The following is a 13,131-nucleotide window of genomic DNA, read 5'->3' on the forward strand; positions in this document are numbered from 1 at the left end:
CACACATTAACAATTCTTTTCACCAGACTGTTTTAGAAGACAGATACATGGGTGGAGGTATGAAGAGGATTAGAGGAGAAGAGAAGGGAGGGGGGGTGCTCACGTCCTTGACGATGATGTAGTTGTTGTCTTTGTTGCTGTCTATCTGAGGCTTCACATTCCCATCCTGCACTGGGCTGAGTATCCCCACCTCCTAGCAACCAGCACATCCACACACACACACACACAGAAACCCACCATAACTTTGGTTGGAGGAACAGAACAGGTCAAGGCCCGAGGTCCTGGTTCGAGGTTAAAGGTCAGGGGGGTCAGGGTCGGGGTACCTCCATGTTCTGTTCTTTGCTCTGGCCCTCTCCCAGGTCCTCGGTGCCGTAGCCTCCGCTCTTCTCCACCCACAACTCCGACTTCTCCACCGTCAGACGCAACTGGTCTAGGTCAGCCTTGATCTGCTTGTAGTTCTTCACATCCTCCTCCGACACCAGCAACTGGACCTGCTCAGTGAGCGCGCACACACAAACACACACACACAGTCAACGTACCTACCTGCTTGAACGCCTGGTTCCCCGTTTGAAGGCCTGGTTCCCTGTCTGAACGCCTGGTTGCGTGTCTAAAGGCCAGGTTACCTGTCTAAAGGCCAGGTTACCTGTTTGAAGGCCTGGTTGCGTGTCTAATGGCCAGGTTACCTGTCTAAAGGCCTGGTTCCCTGTCTGAATGCCTGGTTGCGTGTCTAAAGGCCAGGTTACCTGTCTAAAGGCCAGGTTACCTGTCTAAAGGCCAGGTTACCTGTTTGAAGGCCTGGTTCCCTGTTTGAATGCCTGGTTGCGTGTCTAAAGGCCTGGTTGTGTGTCTAAAGGCCAGGTTACCTGTTTGAAGGCCTGGTTCCCTGTTTGAATGCCTGGTTGCGTGTCTAAAGGCCTGGTTGTGTGTCTAAAGGCCAGATTACCTGTTTGAAGGCCTGGTTCCCTGTTTGAATGCCTGGTTGCGTGTCTAAAGGCTTGGTTGCGTGTCTAAAGGCCAGGTTACCTGTCTAAAGGCTTGGTTGTGTGTCTAAAGGCCAGGTTACCTGTCTAAAGGCTTGGTTGCGTGTCTAAAGGCCAGGTTACCTGTCTAAAGGCTTGGTTGTGTGTCTAAAGGCCAGGTTACCTGTCTAAAGGCCTGGTTGTGTGTCTAAAGGCCAGGTTACCTGTTTGAAGGCTTGGTTGTGTGTCTAAAGGCCAGGTTACCTGTCTGAATGCCTGGTTGTGTGTCTAAAGGCCAGGTTACCTGTCTAAAGGCCTGGTTACCTGTCTAAAGGCCTGGTTGTGTGTCTAAAGGCCAGGTTACCTGTTTGAAGGCTTGGTTGTGTGTCTAAAGGCCAGGTTACCTGTTTGAAGGCTTGGTTGTGTGTCTAAAGGCCAGGTTACCTGTCTAAAGGCTTGGTTACCTGTCTAAAGGCCAGGTTACCTGTCTAAAGGCCTGGTTACCTGTCTAAAGGCTTGGTTACCTGTCTAAAGGCCAGGTTACCTGTCTAAAGGCTTGGTTGTGTGTCTAAAGGCCAGGTTACCTGTCTAAAGGCTTGGTTGTGTGTCTAAAAGCCAGGTTACCTGTTTGAAGGCCTGCAAGACCTCGTCCCGCTGGCTGAAGTGTTTGAAGATGATCTGCAGGGAGCCGGACACCAGCGGGGGGTAGTCCTGCATGATCAGGTGGATCAGAACCCGGAGGAACGTCCGGCCTCCCTCATCATCCAGCTCCACAGCACTGGGCTCAGTACCGGAACTACACACACACACACAAATACAGTACGTCATGTCAAAAGTAGGTGCTTATTGAATATGTATTTATTTAAGAAGGAGGTGGGATGATGGGACGACCTACCTGCCAGCAAACATGGCCTCTGCCTTAGCTGCGATCTCATCTATGTCGGGCTCCGGAACTGGAAACAAGGGTGTCACACATGGCAGTCAGTCAAGTGAGTCGGAAAGCAATCTATTAGTCAGTGAGACTGAGCAGTCAGTCCGAGCTGTGCAGGCCACGCTGGAGGGGCTAACCTGACATGGTGGGGTAGTCAGCCACAGAGAGAGAGCTGTCCATCACACTCCTGTCTCCAAACTCCTTCTTATAGATGGACAACAGGTAGGTGATTCTGTAGTCCAGACGCACACTCAGGATGAACTACAGGGAGAACCACAGAAACGCACCATTCTAGAATGACCTGGAAATTCCTCAAAAAGAAGCTACCAACTATGTTCCTGGCAACCACCCAACACCAGGAAATACACTTATTTTGTATTTTGAATGACTAAACTCCAGGTTATGAAATATAAAAATACCACTCCCGACCAGAGGGGGCGCTGTCCCACCTGCAGAACCTCAATGATTTTGAGCTTGGTATCCATCACCATGACGTCCTCGTTGTCGGACAGGCGTTGAGGCGACCCGCTTCGGATGGAGGGGGGCGTGTCCGGGAGACTGGGGGCGAGGATGTGACCGCGGCTCAGAACCATCTGAGTCATCATCTCCCCCACCCCGTGGATGGTGCGCAGCACGTTGTTGCCTAGGGCGACACGCACCAACGTCACGTCATCTACTGACTAGGCTCCCATGGCAAAGGGGGCTCTTCGTAACTCAATTCAACAATCTGATAGTCATTTGTTGCACTGTGCGACAAGACGTTTGTAATATGACGCAACGCAAAAGAGGGCTTCGAATTCAGAATTCAGAGCAGTTTTACGCCTTTCTGTACTTCAATGCTGTGTGTGTGTGCGTGCGTGTGAAAGAGATACTCACCGGCTTCCGGGCCCTTGTTGAGCTTGGCCATGAAGGTGAGGGGGTGCTGGACGATGTCCAGAATAGCCAGCAGGGTGCGCGTGAGCCGAAGGAGCTCACTGAAGCTGTAGAAGCCAAAATAGACCAGGTCACGAGCCAGGTGGACCACCTAGAGCACAGGGGGAGGAGGGGAGAGAGAGGAAGAGCGAGAGGTTGTGCTGTGAAGGAAGAATCGACGAAGGAACAAAGAGAAAGTGTTGTTGTCCACAGCGCTGTGTACAGCAGGGGCGTCAACGGCCCCTCCCCCAGCCTGTGTGACAGCACGCAGCCTCACCTCTAAGGTCAGCTCATTCTTCTCCTTGTCTCCGAAAGGGAAAGGCTGGCCGACCACGTCTTTGAGGTAGTCCTCCACAAACTCCATGGTGGGGGCGAACTTCCTCTTCATCTCCTCCCTGGACGTGTCCGTGCACTCGTACGCGTACCTGAGGCACCGAGCACACCAGGGCCGGGCGGTGAGGAGGGGAGGGAAGAGTCAACTAGACGACACCGCAGTTGCAATCTAGAATCTGCACACAGCTCAAAAGGAATGCATTTACCCTGCTTATTTGCCAAGAGCCTCAAACATACAGGTAACCACACAGAGATACACACACTGCATACAAACACACTCACTTGCCCCCTTCCACAAGCTCGCCCTACAACAACACTACACACACCCACCACCAACTCTACACACACACACACCACCAACTCTACACACACACACACACACACACCACCAACTCTACACACACACACACACACACACACACCACCAACTCTACACACACACACACACACACACACACCACCAACTCTACACACACACACACACACACACACCACCAACTCTACACACACACACACACACACACACACACCACCAACTACAAAGACGACCCCTCCCCCCCCCACCACCACCACCGCCCTCTTACTCGTGGATGGTGATCTTAGAAGGGATCTCGGTCCAGAGGCGTGCGTAGCGCACGGGCACCACGGCTTCCTGGGGGTCGCGGTCCACGTGCATGTGCAGCATGAGGCGGCAGAAGGAGGCTCGGAGGTCGTAGGGCAGGCAGTCGTCAAACATGCAGCGCAGGATCAGGTCCACGGGCAGCTGCACGGACACCTGGTTGATGGCCAGGTACTGGCGGTCCAGACACATCTTAGCAAAGAGGTTCAACTGGTACCTGGGGAGGGCGAGTTGGAGAAGAGCGAGAGAGAGAGAGAGAGAGAGAGCGAGAGAGAGACAGAGAGAGAGAGAGAGAGCGAGAGACAGAGAGAGGGACAGCGAGAGAGAGGGACAGCGAGAGAGAGAGAGAGAGAGAGAGAGAGAGAGAGAGAGAGAGAGAGAGAGAGAGAGAGAGAGAGAGAGAGAGAGAGAGAGAGAGAGAGAGAGAGAGAGAGAGAGAGAGAGAGAGAGAGAGAGAGAGAGAGAGAGAGAGAGAGAGAGAGAGAGAGAGAGAGAGAGAGAGAGAGAAGGAGGATGTAGGTGAGACATCAGGGGCTCAACACTAGATGCCGACGAGGCAGGACGAGACCCACCTGTAGTAGGTGATAATGTCCATGTCCATCTTGTGGTTGCCCTTGGCGTCCTGGGCCAGGTGACGAATGGACTTGCCATGCGGCTCCTTGTGGCTGTCTATCCAGTAGAGCCACACCTCCTCGTCCTCCCCATCCTCCTGCATCAGGGACGACTCCAGACTGGGCTCTGTATTAGGGATCAGTCTGGGGGGGGCGGGGTGGGGGGCGGGGGTGAGGAGGAACGGAAGGGTAAGGAGGAAGAGGAACGAAGGGTAGAGATGTGAAAACATCTCACAAGTTCAGATGCTATTTTAGGTGGTTTAGGGTGAGGGTTGAAATCACACTAAGGGTTGAAGTTGGGACAGTTTTAGGATTAGGAGCTAGGGGTAAGGGTTTGGGTTCAGGTTAGGTTTTTTCGGGTTAAGGTTAGGTTTAAGGTTGGGTAAAAAAGGATTTTTGTAATGGGACTAAACCCGTGAGTTGTCAAAAGAATGGTTAAAAACAAGGATGTGTGTTGGAGCACGACACTCACTTGGTCTGGATCAGGATGTCAGCGTTGATTGGGTTCAGCATGAACTTACAAATGAGCTCCTGGGTGACTGGGATGGCCATTTTGTTAGACACACACAGGTCTGATAGGTAGTCCAGGAACCTGAACACACACACACACACACACACACACAAACACACACACACACACACACACTCCAGACAGTGAGTCCAGTAATCAGAACACAGAGAACTTGGACAACCCCACTGGCAACGCCATTGACAGTGTGGATGTGCGGAAACCTGTGTGTGTGTGTGTGTGTGTGTGTGTGTGAGTCAGACCTGGGCTCCCTGTTGCGTCGCAGCAAGTTGACGAAGGTCTCGATCTCCTTGGAGGTGATGTGCTTCTCGAGCAGCTTGCGGTTGTTGTGGAGCAGAGCTGTGATGGTGTCCTCTGCCAGGATCTCGTAGCCTATCTGGGACTGCATGATGGAGAACTTCTTGGCTATGTACTCCTAATAGGAGGGGAGACACAGCAGAGTTCAGAACGCGGCGATGGACAATGTGGAATTCAAGTAGAGGTGAAGAGCATGAACACAGGGGGAGGAACGTCAGGGTGGAGATGTGATCGGCTGGACAACAGCTGCTTCCGGGAGGTGGAGGGAGCAAGATGGAGGGATAAGATGAAGGGTGGAGGGTGGAACGGGATGGAGGGTGGATGGGAGGAAGACGGGGAGGGGCAGGGCGAGGCGGCAAGAGGGGAAGCAGAAGGACAGGGCAGGTGGTGCAGGAGGTGCAGGTGGTACAGGGGGTGCAGGGGGTGGGGTGCAGGTGGTGCAGGTGGTACAGGTGGTGCAGGGGGTGCGTGCCTGGTTCTTGCGGTAGTCCTGTTGAGAGTGTCTCAGCAGCCTGTAGCAGAGGGACAGCAGGTACTTGAAGGGGGCGTAGCGCTGGTCTCCCAGGTCCTCCAGCTTCAGCATGGGACCATCACCCTGATCTGTGAACGGAGCCTTCAGGATGCCGAAGATCTGCAATCACACACACACACGCACTGACAGTCTGCATGTCCGAGTCCTGCTCCTACTCCAGTACTTGTACGTGCCTCTATGCTGTGAGCTTTGTCCTGGTGTACGTGTACCTGACCAAGGGGGTCAGGTGGCTGAGCGGTTAGGGAATCGGGCTACTAATCGGAAGATTGCCGGTTAGATTCCGGGTCGAGGCCAATGACGTTGTGTCCTTGGGCAAGGCACTTCACCCTACTTGCCTCGGGGGAATGTCCCTGTACTTACTGTAAGTCGCTCTGGATAAGAGCGTCTGCTAAATGACTAAACGTACCTGTGTGGTGTAGGACATGGCTCACCTGCGCTAGAATGTTCTGCTCCCTCATCAGTTTCTGCCTCTCCCTGTTGGGGTTGGAGATGACCACGGAGAGGACGTCCTGGCCGTTGTTGGGCACCTCGCACACGAAGAAGATCATGTCCTCCAGGAGCTTGGTCACGAACCTGACCAGAGAGAGGGAGCCAGGAACATTGGATGAATCTCACGGTTGTCAGAAGATTTCGTTCATGGTGTGGTGACCTTCACCTTCTTACGGTACCTCCTCTCATTCTGGGCTATGTTGCCATGGCGCAGCTTTTTGACTGTGGACTCCAGGACCTTGTTGGCGTCGTTGGCAAAGTCCAGGTCCCGGACCTCGGACAAGGGGACAGACCTGATGGCGAAGGCCTCCTTGTCCTCCTTAGTGGGGCAGGTGCCAATCTGAGAGGAGGAACACAGTAGCATGCAGTAGCTGTGCTGGTGTGTTCCAGAGTGCATGTTCTGGTGTGTGTGTGTTCTGGTGTATGCGTGTGTATGTGTGTGTGTGTTCCAGAGCACGTGTCTCGGTGTGTAAGTGTGACCTTGAGCATGACAGGCCGCTCCTCCTCTAGGTCGATGGGGACGTTGGTGCTGGTGACCCAGGTGTTGGTGCACAGGTGCCTCAGCCTCACGTACGAGTTCCTGCCAGGGGCGCCGCACACACCGCACACACACACCACCGCACACACACACACACACACCCCACCGCACACACACACACCAACGCACACCCCAAGCACACCACACACACAACCCACACACACACACACACACGTTTTTCTATGTTCCTTTATTTGCAGCTGGATGTTAAGGTCATGTGTTAGTGCCTGCTTGTGAGAGTGTGTGTGTGTGTGTGTGTGTGTGTGTGCCCTTGCGCCTGTGTGTGTGTGACTGACCTAGGCACCAGACAATCAGCCCTCTGCAGTGTGGTGGCGTCCAGCTCAAACAGGGAGGCGATGTCGTTGCCATGGGGAACAGACACCAGGGTGTAGGCAATCTTCTCTGCCGCCTGACGCTTTCTCTTGGAGAACACGATATCCGTCTCAGTCTGCATCACGCGCGCACGCAAACACCCGCACACGCACAGACACACACACACACACACACAGTCACACACAGGGGAAATCAGTGTAGAACCAGGTCTAATCAGGGATGTGACCTAATCAGGAGGAGGCTCACAGAGAGAACATCAGGTAGATCCTAGGGAGGACAGAATTGTACCCTACTGTAGCTGCTCCACTGGAAGACATTGAAACATGCACCTTGTGGAATCCTAATTGGACATGGTGTTAGGGGATGGGCTGCTTGCTTGTTGTGACTACAGGACATAATGGGCTCTGAATGTCAACGGATCTCCTCTCCTCTTCACTCCTCTCCTCTCCCCCTCCTCTCTTCCTGTCCTCTCCCCCTCTCTCTTCCTGTCCTCTCCCCCTCTCTCTCCCACTCCTCTCCCACTCCTCTCTTCCTCTCCCACTCCTCTCTCCCCCTCTCTCTTCCTCTCCTCTCCCCTCTCTTCCTCTCCTCTCCCCCTGTTCCTCTCCCCTCCCCGTCCTCTCTTCCTCTCCTCTCCCCCGCTGTTCCTCTCCCCTCCCCCTCCTCTCTTCCTTTCCTCTCCTCTCCCCTCTCTTCCTCTCCTCTCCCCCTCCTCTCCCCCTCTGTTCCTCTCCCCTCCCCCTCCTCTCTTCCTCTCCTCTCCCCCTCCCCCCCTCCTTTCCGCCCCCCTCCCCTCCCTGACTCACCTCACCACTGGCAGCACCACAGGAGAGCAGACAGCACGTCTCAGCCCTCCCTTCCTGCCCCCCCCCCCCCTTCACAGGGCACCCCCACACAGATGTTATGTAAGGGGCCCCCCAGTGTGTCTGAATGTGAGTGTGTGACTGGTGTGATAGCTGCTGGTTGTTTCAGAGACTGAGTGTGTTTGTGTGTGTGTGTGGGGGGGATGTGTGTGTGTGTGCGTAAGTGTGTGCAAAAGGTGGCTTAGAGCTCACAGAACAGAGGGGATATAGATGATTCAGTAAGCTTGAAAGTGCGTGAGTGCGTGAGTGTGTGGCAGTGTGTGTGTGTGTGTGTGTGTGTGTGTGTGTGTGTGTGTGTGTGTGTGTGTGTGTGTGTGTGTGTGTGTGTGAATGTGTGCGAGCTGGTGGGATTGCGTAATCACAGCGTGGCAGAGTGGAAGGAAGGAGGAGGGCTTGGAGACGGGCAGACAATACGGTTGAGGCAAACACTTAAAAGCACACACCTAAGCACACCACACAACGGTTTGTGTGTGTGGGTGTGTGTGCGTGTGAACATAAGGCATGGCATCGGTGTCTTCATAGACTCACATCTCCTTTAGAGTCGATGCTATCGTCCCGGAAATCCGGATTCACCTGCAACAGAAGACGTGGGTCAATACGGCACACATACTGCGGTTGATCTAAATAGAGATCATGTCTGTTCCAGTGTTGATGGAGCTGCCGTTTCAGCAGGCCTGCCGTGATAACCACGTTAACACTGCCATCTACAGCTCAGCCCCTGCAACCTCAGCCCAGCCCTTCCTCCCCTGCCAAGCTTCACACTTCTCAGGTCTGGCAACAGCTCTAGGTAGTATGGCAACAGCTCTAGGTAGTATGGTAACAGTTCTAGGTAGTATGGCAACAGCTCTAGGTAGTATGGTAACAGTTCTAGGTAGTATGGCAACAGCTCTAGGTAGTATGGCAACAGCTCTAGGTAGTATGGCAACAGCTCTAGGTAGTATGGTAACAGTTCTAGGTAGTATGGCAACAGCTCTAGGTAGTATGGTAACAGTTCTAGGTAGTATGGCAACAGCTCTAGGTAGTATGGCAACAGCTCTAGGTAGTATGGCAACAGTTCTAGGTAGTATGGTAACAGCTCTAGGTAGTATGGTAACAGTTCTAGGTAGTATGGTAACAGCTCTAGGTAGTATGGCAACAGCTCTAGGTAGTATGGTAACAGTTGTAGGTAGTATGGTAACAGTTCTAGGTAGTATGGCAACAGCTCTAGGTAGTATGGCAACAGCTCTAGGTAGTATGGTAACAGTTGTAGGTAGTATGGTAACAGTTGTAGGTAGTATGGTAACAGTTCTAGGTAGTATGGCAACAGCTCTAGGTAGTATGGTAACAGTTCTAGGTAGTATGGCAACAGCTCTAGGTAGTATGGTAACAGTTCTAGGTAGTATGGTAACAGTTCTAGGTAGTATGGTAACAGCTCTAGGTAGTATGGTAACAGCTCTAGGTAGTATGGTAACAGCTCTAGGTAGTATGGTAACAGTTCTAGGTAGTATGGTAACAGCTCTAGGTAGTATGGTAACAGTTCCAAGTACATTGTTAACAGTTATTTGGTACATTGACAACTATCAACCAGCATGGTCTCATTTAAAAGTGTTCTTCCTGACACACTATTAAGTTGTACCATGTGACTCTGCCTTTGTACTGGTGCATAGTGCAGTGACTCCACTGAACGGCTTCACAAGCAGGTTCTCCCTGTGCTACAGCGAGAGTATTCAAATGAGACATACTCAAATGTAACCAAAGAATCCTCACTGGCAATGAACAGTAACGGTTCATGAACTATGTAAACATGGCATTTGACATTACTTTACATATGTATAAACACACACATGTACACAATTTCTTTGGATTTGAAATAATCTGTGGTCTTCCCAAGGTGTGTGACTTACTTGGGCAGCGAGGTAGTTTCCAGTGGCCAGGTGTTTGAAGCGGAAGAGGCTGTTCCACTGTCCGGCCCCTCCTCTACAGGGGTCATAGTGCACAACCTGAGATGGGGACAGATCCCAACACAAGCGTTCAAATGCAAATTAAGCCGAAACATTCCCCCCTTTTCACAGTCATGTTACGGTGCATCACACAAAGCTGCCAGTGTACTGCACAGCCCATGGAGGGGATTCCCATGTTTGAAGCAGTGTCCCTCAAACACACAATGAGCTTCTGTGTGGAGAAATCTCGGTTTTATCTGCAAGGTTCAGTTTTGTGCTCCCAAGGATTTGGATTCACACACCTCCCTTACCCAGAGGTTCATATACCTCCGTTTCCCCCCAAATACTTATCATTCAGAGCTCTCTACCTCTATTTCCCAGAGTGCTTTGGAGCTGGTAGCGGACGTGGCTGACTGCCTGAGGGTGGTTCTCAGGAAAATGTGTTGTTGGCCCCTGTGCTCATCACATGTCAGGAATTTTTCCTGCTCCGCATGGAACAGCCGCACTACGTCACCCTGGACGACAACACACATGTACATAAACACAGACACAATCAACAAATCCATAAAAAAAAAATATTTAAACAGTGGTGTTTTACGCATTGTCTTAAACCCTTACTCCAATACCAATTGACCCCAGGGAGAGATGAAGAGGAAAGTCTCAAATGAGTTGAGCCTAAACATAGGCTCAAGACACCTACCCCTTTGAGGACAGTCTCCTTGTAGTCACTGAACTTCATGAACAAGGTAACCTTCCAGCTGGTATTGCAGTTTACAGCGTTCACCTGTGGGGGCAGTAGCGAGGAGCAGAAAGACAGATGCAACGTGTTCACCAAAGCAAGTCCATAGTCAACGGCTGTTTATTGCGTTGGCTTAGAAAGTTTTGCCTGATTCTCGTTGGGTCAACTAAATAAATCAAAGTGAATGAGTCTGACCTCTTTACAACCAGGGTTGTCTAGCAGCTCAATGTTGCTGGCATGGAGAGGCTGCCCTGCGTTCACAGGCATCAGAACCACCTTGTCCCCCACCACGACCTAGGAGACATCCACACAGCACAGTCACAACCCATGAGGAGACCTGGGGGAACCTGGAAACCCATCAAGAAACCAAACGTGGGGTTCATGGAAAACCTGGCAACCCATCAAGAAACCAAACGTGGGGTTCATGGAAAACTTGGCAACCCATCAAGAAACCAAACGTGGGGGTTCATGGAAAACCTGGCAACCCATCAGACGACTCTGGATTGGAGAAGAGAGACTCTGACAACCTGCACTTTTCACACACAAAAGTGAAAGTCAAACATGGACCCATGCAACAGGTTGCTGATCCTATTGCACATGAGCGGTGTGTGTGTGTGTTGCTGTGGGACGACAGTGCGCTACAGTACATGAGAAGCAGGAGGAAGAGCGGGGCTTGCACGCCGGTGCAGTCATGCTGGGCGTGGTGGACTGAGGTCTCAGCAGCAGTGACAAGGTGTCAACATTGTTGCCGTAAACCTCAGGGTAGACAATCTCTCCCTTCCCATCCATGTCCCAGACTGCCTCTTAACTTCTGTACCCGCCAACCTTACAGTTTGCAGCTCAGGGGAGGAATGAGTCAGGATGCCACACTCAGACGGCTCGTTTCAACAGCGTACAGAAGGCTGACACATGCAATAGAGACATGTACTGACATGCTGTAACAGTGTCTATCTGTGACTAGCCTCACAACACACAACACCATGCAATTCAGACCAGTACCTTCAACCATAGGATCCTGGAGCAATGAGAGAGGAAAAACCAGTTGAGCCATTTCATTATTCCAAGAGGAAATACAGGAGAAATTACTGAATATCACTGACACACACACACCTATGGTAATTTCAATATGTTGCAAAGTAAACAGGGAAACCTTGTTCAGAAAATAAGCGGCTTGGTTAAGTGATGATGACATTAAACAAGTATAAAAGCATGTTCAAAGGCATCCGAGATTATTAGTTTAAAAGGTCAAGTTTAACCCCCAAACCAACATATTTTTCCTCTTACCTATAGTGCTATTTATCCATTTAGATTGTTTTGGTGTGAGTGACAGAGTTTTGGCGATATCCGCACAAGACAAGCCCAATTGATTGACATTATATTAGAGAGAAGGCAGACCTCTCTACAGCCGATATATCCAAACCGTGGCAAATTACAGCCAAACAATCTAGATGGCTAAATAGCACCACAGTTAAGGGGGGGGGATATTTGGGGTGTACTGTCCCTTTAAGGCAGTCCTGCCTGTGTGTATGTGTGTTTGTGAATGCTGGTGTGTGTTAACATGTGCCCTTACATTGTCCCCCTCGCTCCGTAGCTTCCAGAAGGGCTGGATGTAGAACCAGGATCCCTCGTTTCCAGCGGGGTCCAGGGACACCCGCATGGCGTTCTTCTCCAGCAGAGCGGGCAGCCGTTTGTTCACAGTCAGGTACTTGTTACTCTTGATGTGAAGCAGCTGCCATGACAGGAAGACCCAGTTACTCACAGTTGCAATCATATTTATCTTATGGTCACAATCTGATTCTTCTCTATGTATTTTGCATTTTCCATGCAATGTCAGAAAAAAATGGTGTATTGCTTCATTTAAAGAACTATTATTAGTTTTATTTCTTCCCTCAGATTAGCTAAAGTGGTTAGATCATATCACCTTCTACATTTTCAAACCAACGCCCTCTTTTTCTGCATAGGCCATCCAAAACACCCAGGCTTTGGCCTCAAAACACCACACCCACTAAATGTGAGTGTCCTCTCAGTTAACGGCCAAAGATCTAGATATAATGGCTACATCTGTAGCAGAGACAGCAACAACAGCCTCCATCTGTAGCAGAGACAGCAACTACAGCCTCCATCTGTAGCAGAGACAGCAACTACAGCCTCCAAGCTGTAGCATAGACAGCAACTACAGCCTCCATCTGTAGCAGAGACAGCAACTACAGCCTCCATCTGTAGCAGAGACAGCAACTACAGCCTCCATCTGTAGCAGAGACAGCAACTACAGCCTCCATCTGTAGCAGAGACAGCAACTACAGCCTGCATCTGTAGCAGAGACAGCAACTACAGCCTCCATCTGTAGCAGAGACAGCAACTACAGCCTGCATCTGTAGCAGAGACAGCAACTACAGCCTGCATCTGTAGCAGAGACAGCAACTACAGCCTCCATCTGTAGCAGAGACAGCAACTACAGCCTCCATCTGTAGCAGAGACAGCAATTAGAGCCTCCATCTGTAGCAGAGACAGCAACTACAGCCTCCAT

At 51.3% G+C, this 13,131-nt stretch overlaps 1 protein-coding gene across 1 annotated transcript in view; it reads right to left on the reverse strand.

Annotated features, from left to right (window-relative positions):
- Positions 1-13,131, reverse strand: part of itpr2 (inositol 1,4,5-trisphosphate receptor, type 2) — a 53,725-nt gene that overhangs the window by 33,487 nt on the left and 7,107 nt on the right. The window contains 23 exon segments of the mRNA XM_067235411.1: positions 104-193; positions 324-491; positions 1,584-1,755; positions 1,855-1,912; positions 2,028-2,151; positions 2,340-2,533; positions 2,767-2,914; positions 3,080-3,227; positions 3,720-3,971; positions 4,327-4,509; positions 4,838-4,957; positions 5,137-5,309; positions 5,664-5,822; positions 6,155-6,296; positions 6,392-6,552; positions 6,693-6,792; positions 7,047-7,198; positions 8,475-8,519; positions 9,830-9,925; positions 10,234-10,380; positions 10,566-10,649; positions 10,800-10,898; positions 12,175-12,333. Of these exon segments, the coding sequence (XP_067091512.1) occupies positions 104-193; positions 324-491; positions 1,584-1,755; positions 1,855-1,912; positions 2,028-2,151; positions 2,340-2,533; positions 2,767-2,914; positions 3,080-3,227; positions 3,720-3,971; positions 4,327-4,509; positions 4,838-4,957; positions 5,137-5,309; positions 5,664-5,822; positions 6,155-6,296; positions 6,392-6,552; positions 6,693-6,792; positions 7,047-7,198; positions 8,475-8,519; positions 9,830-9,925; positions 10,234-10,380; positions 10,566-10,649; positions 10,800-10,898; positions 12,175-12,333 (3,174 nt within the window).

Source organism: Osmerus mordax, chromosome 4 (genome assembly GCF_038355195.1).
Source record: "Osmerus mordax isolate fOsmMor3 chromosome 4, fOsmMor3.pri, whole genome shotgun sequence".
Lineage (NCBI taxonomy): Eukaryota > Metazoa > Chordata > Actinopteri > Osmeriformes > Osmeridae > Osmerus > Osmerus mordax.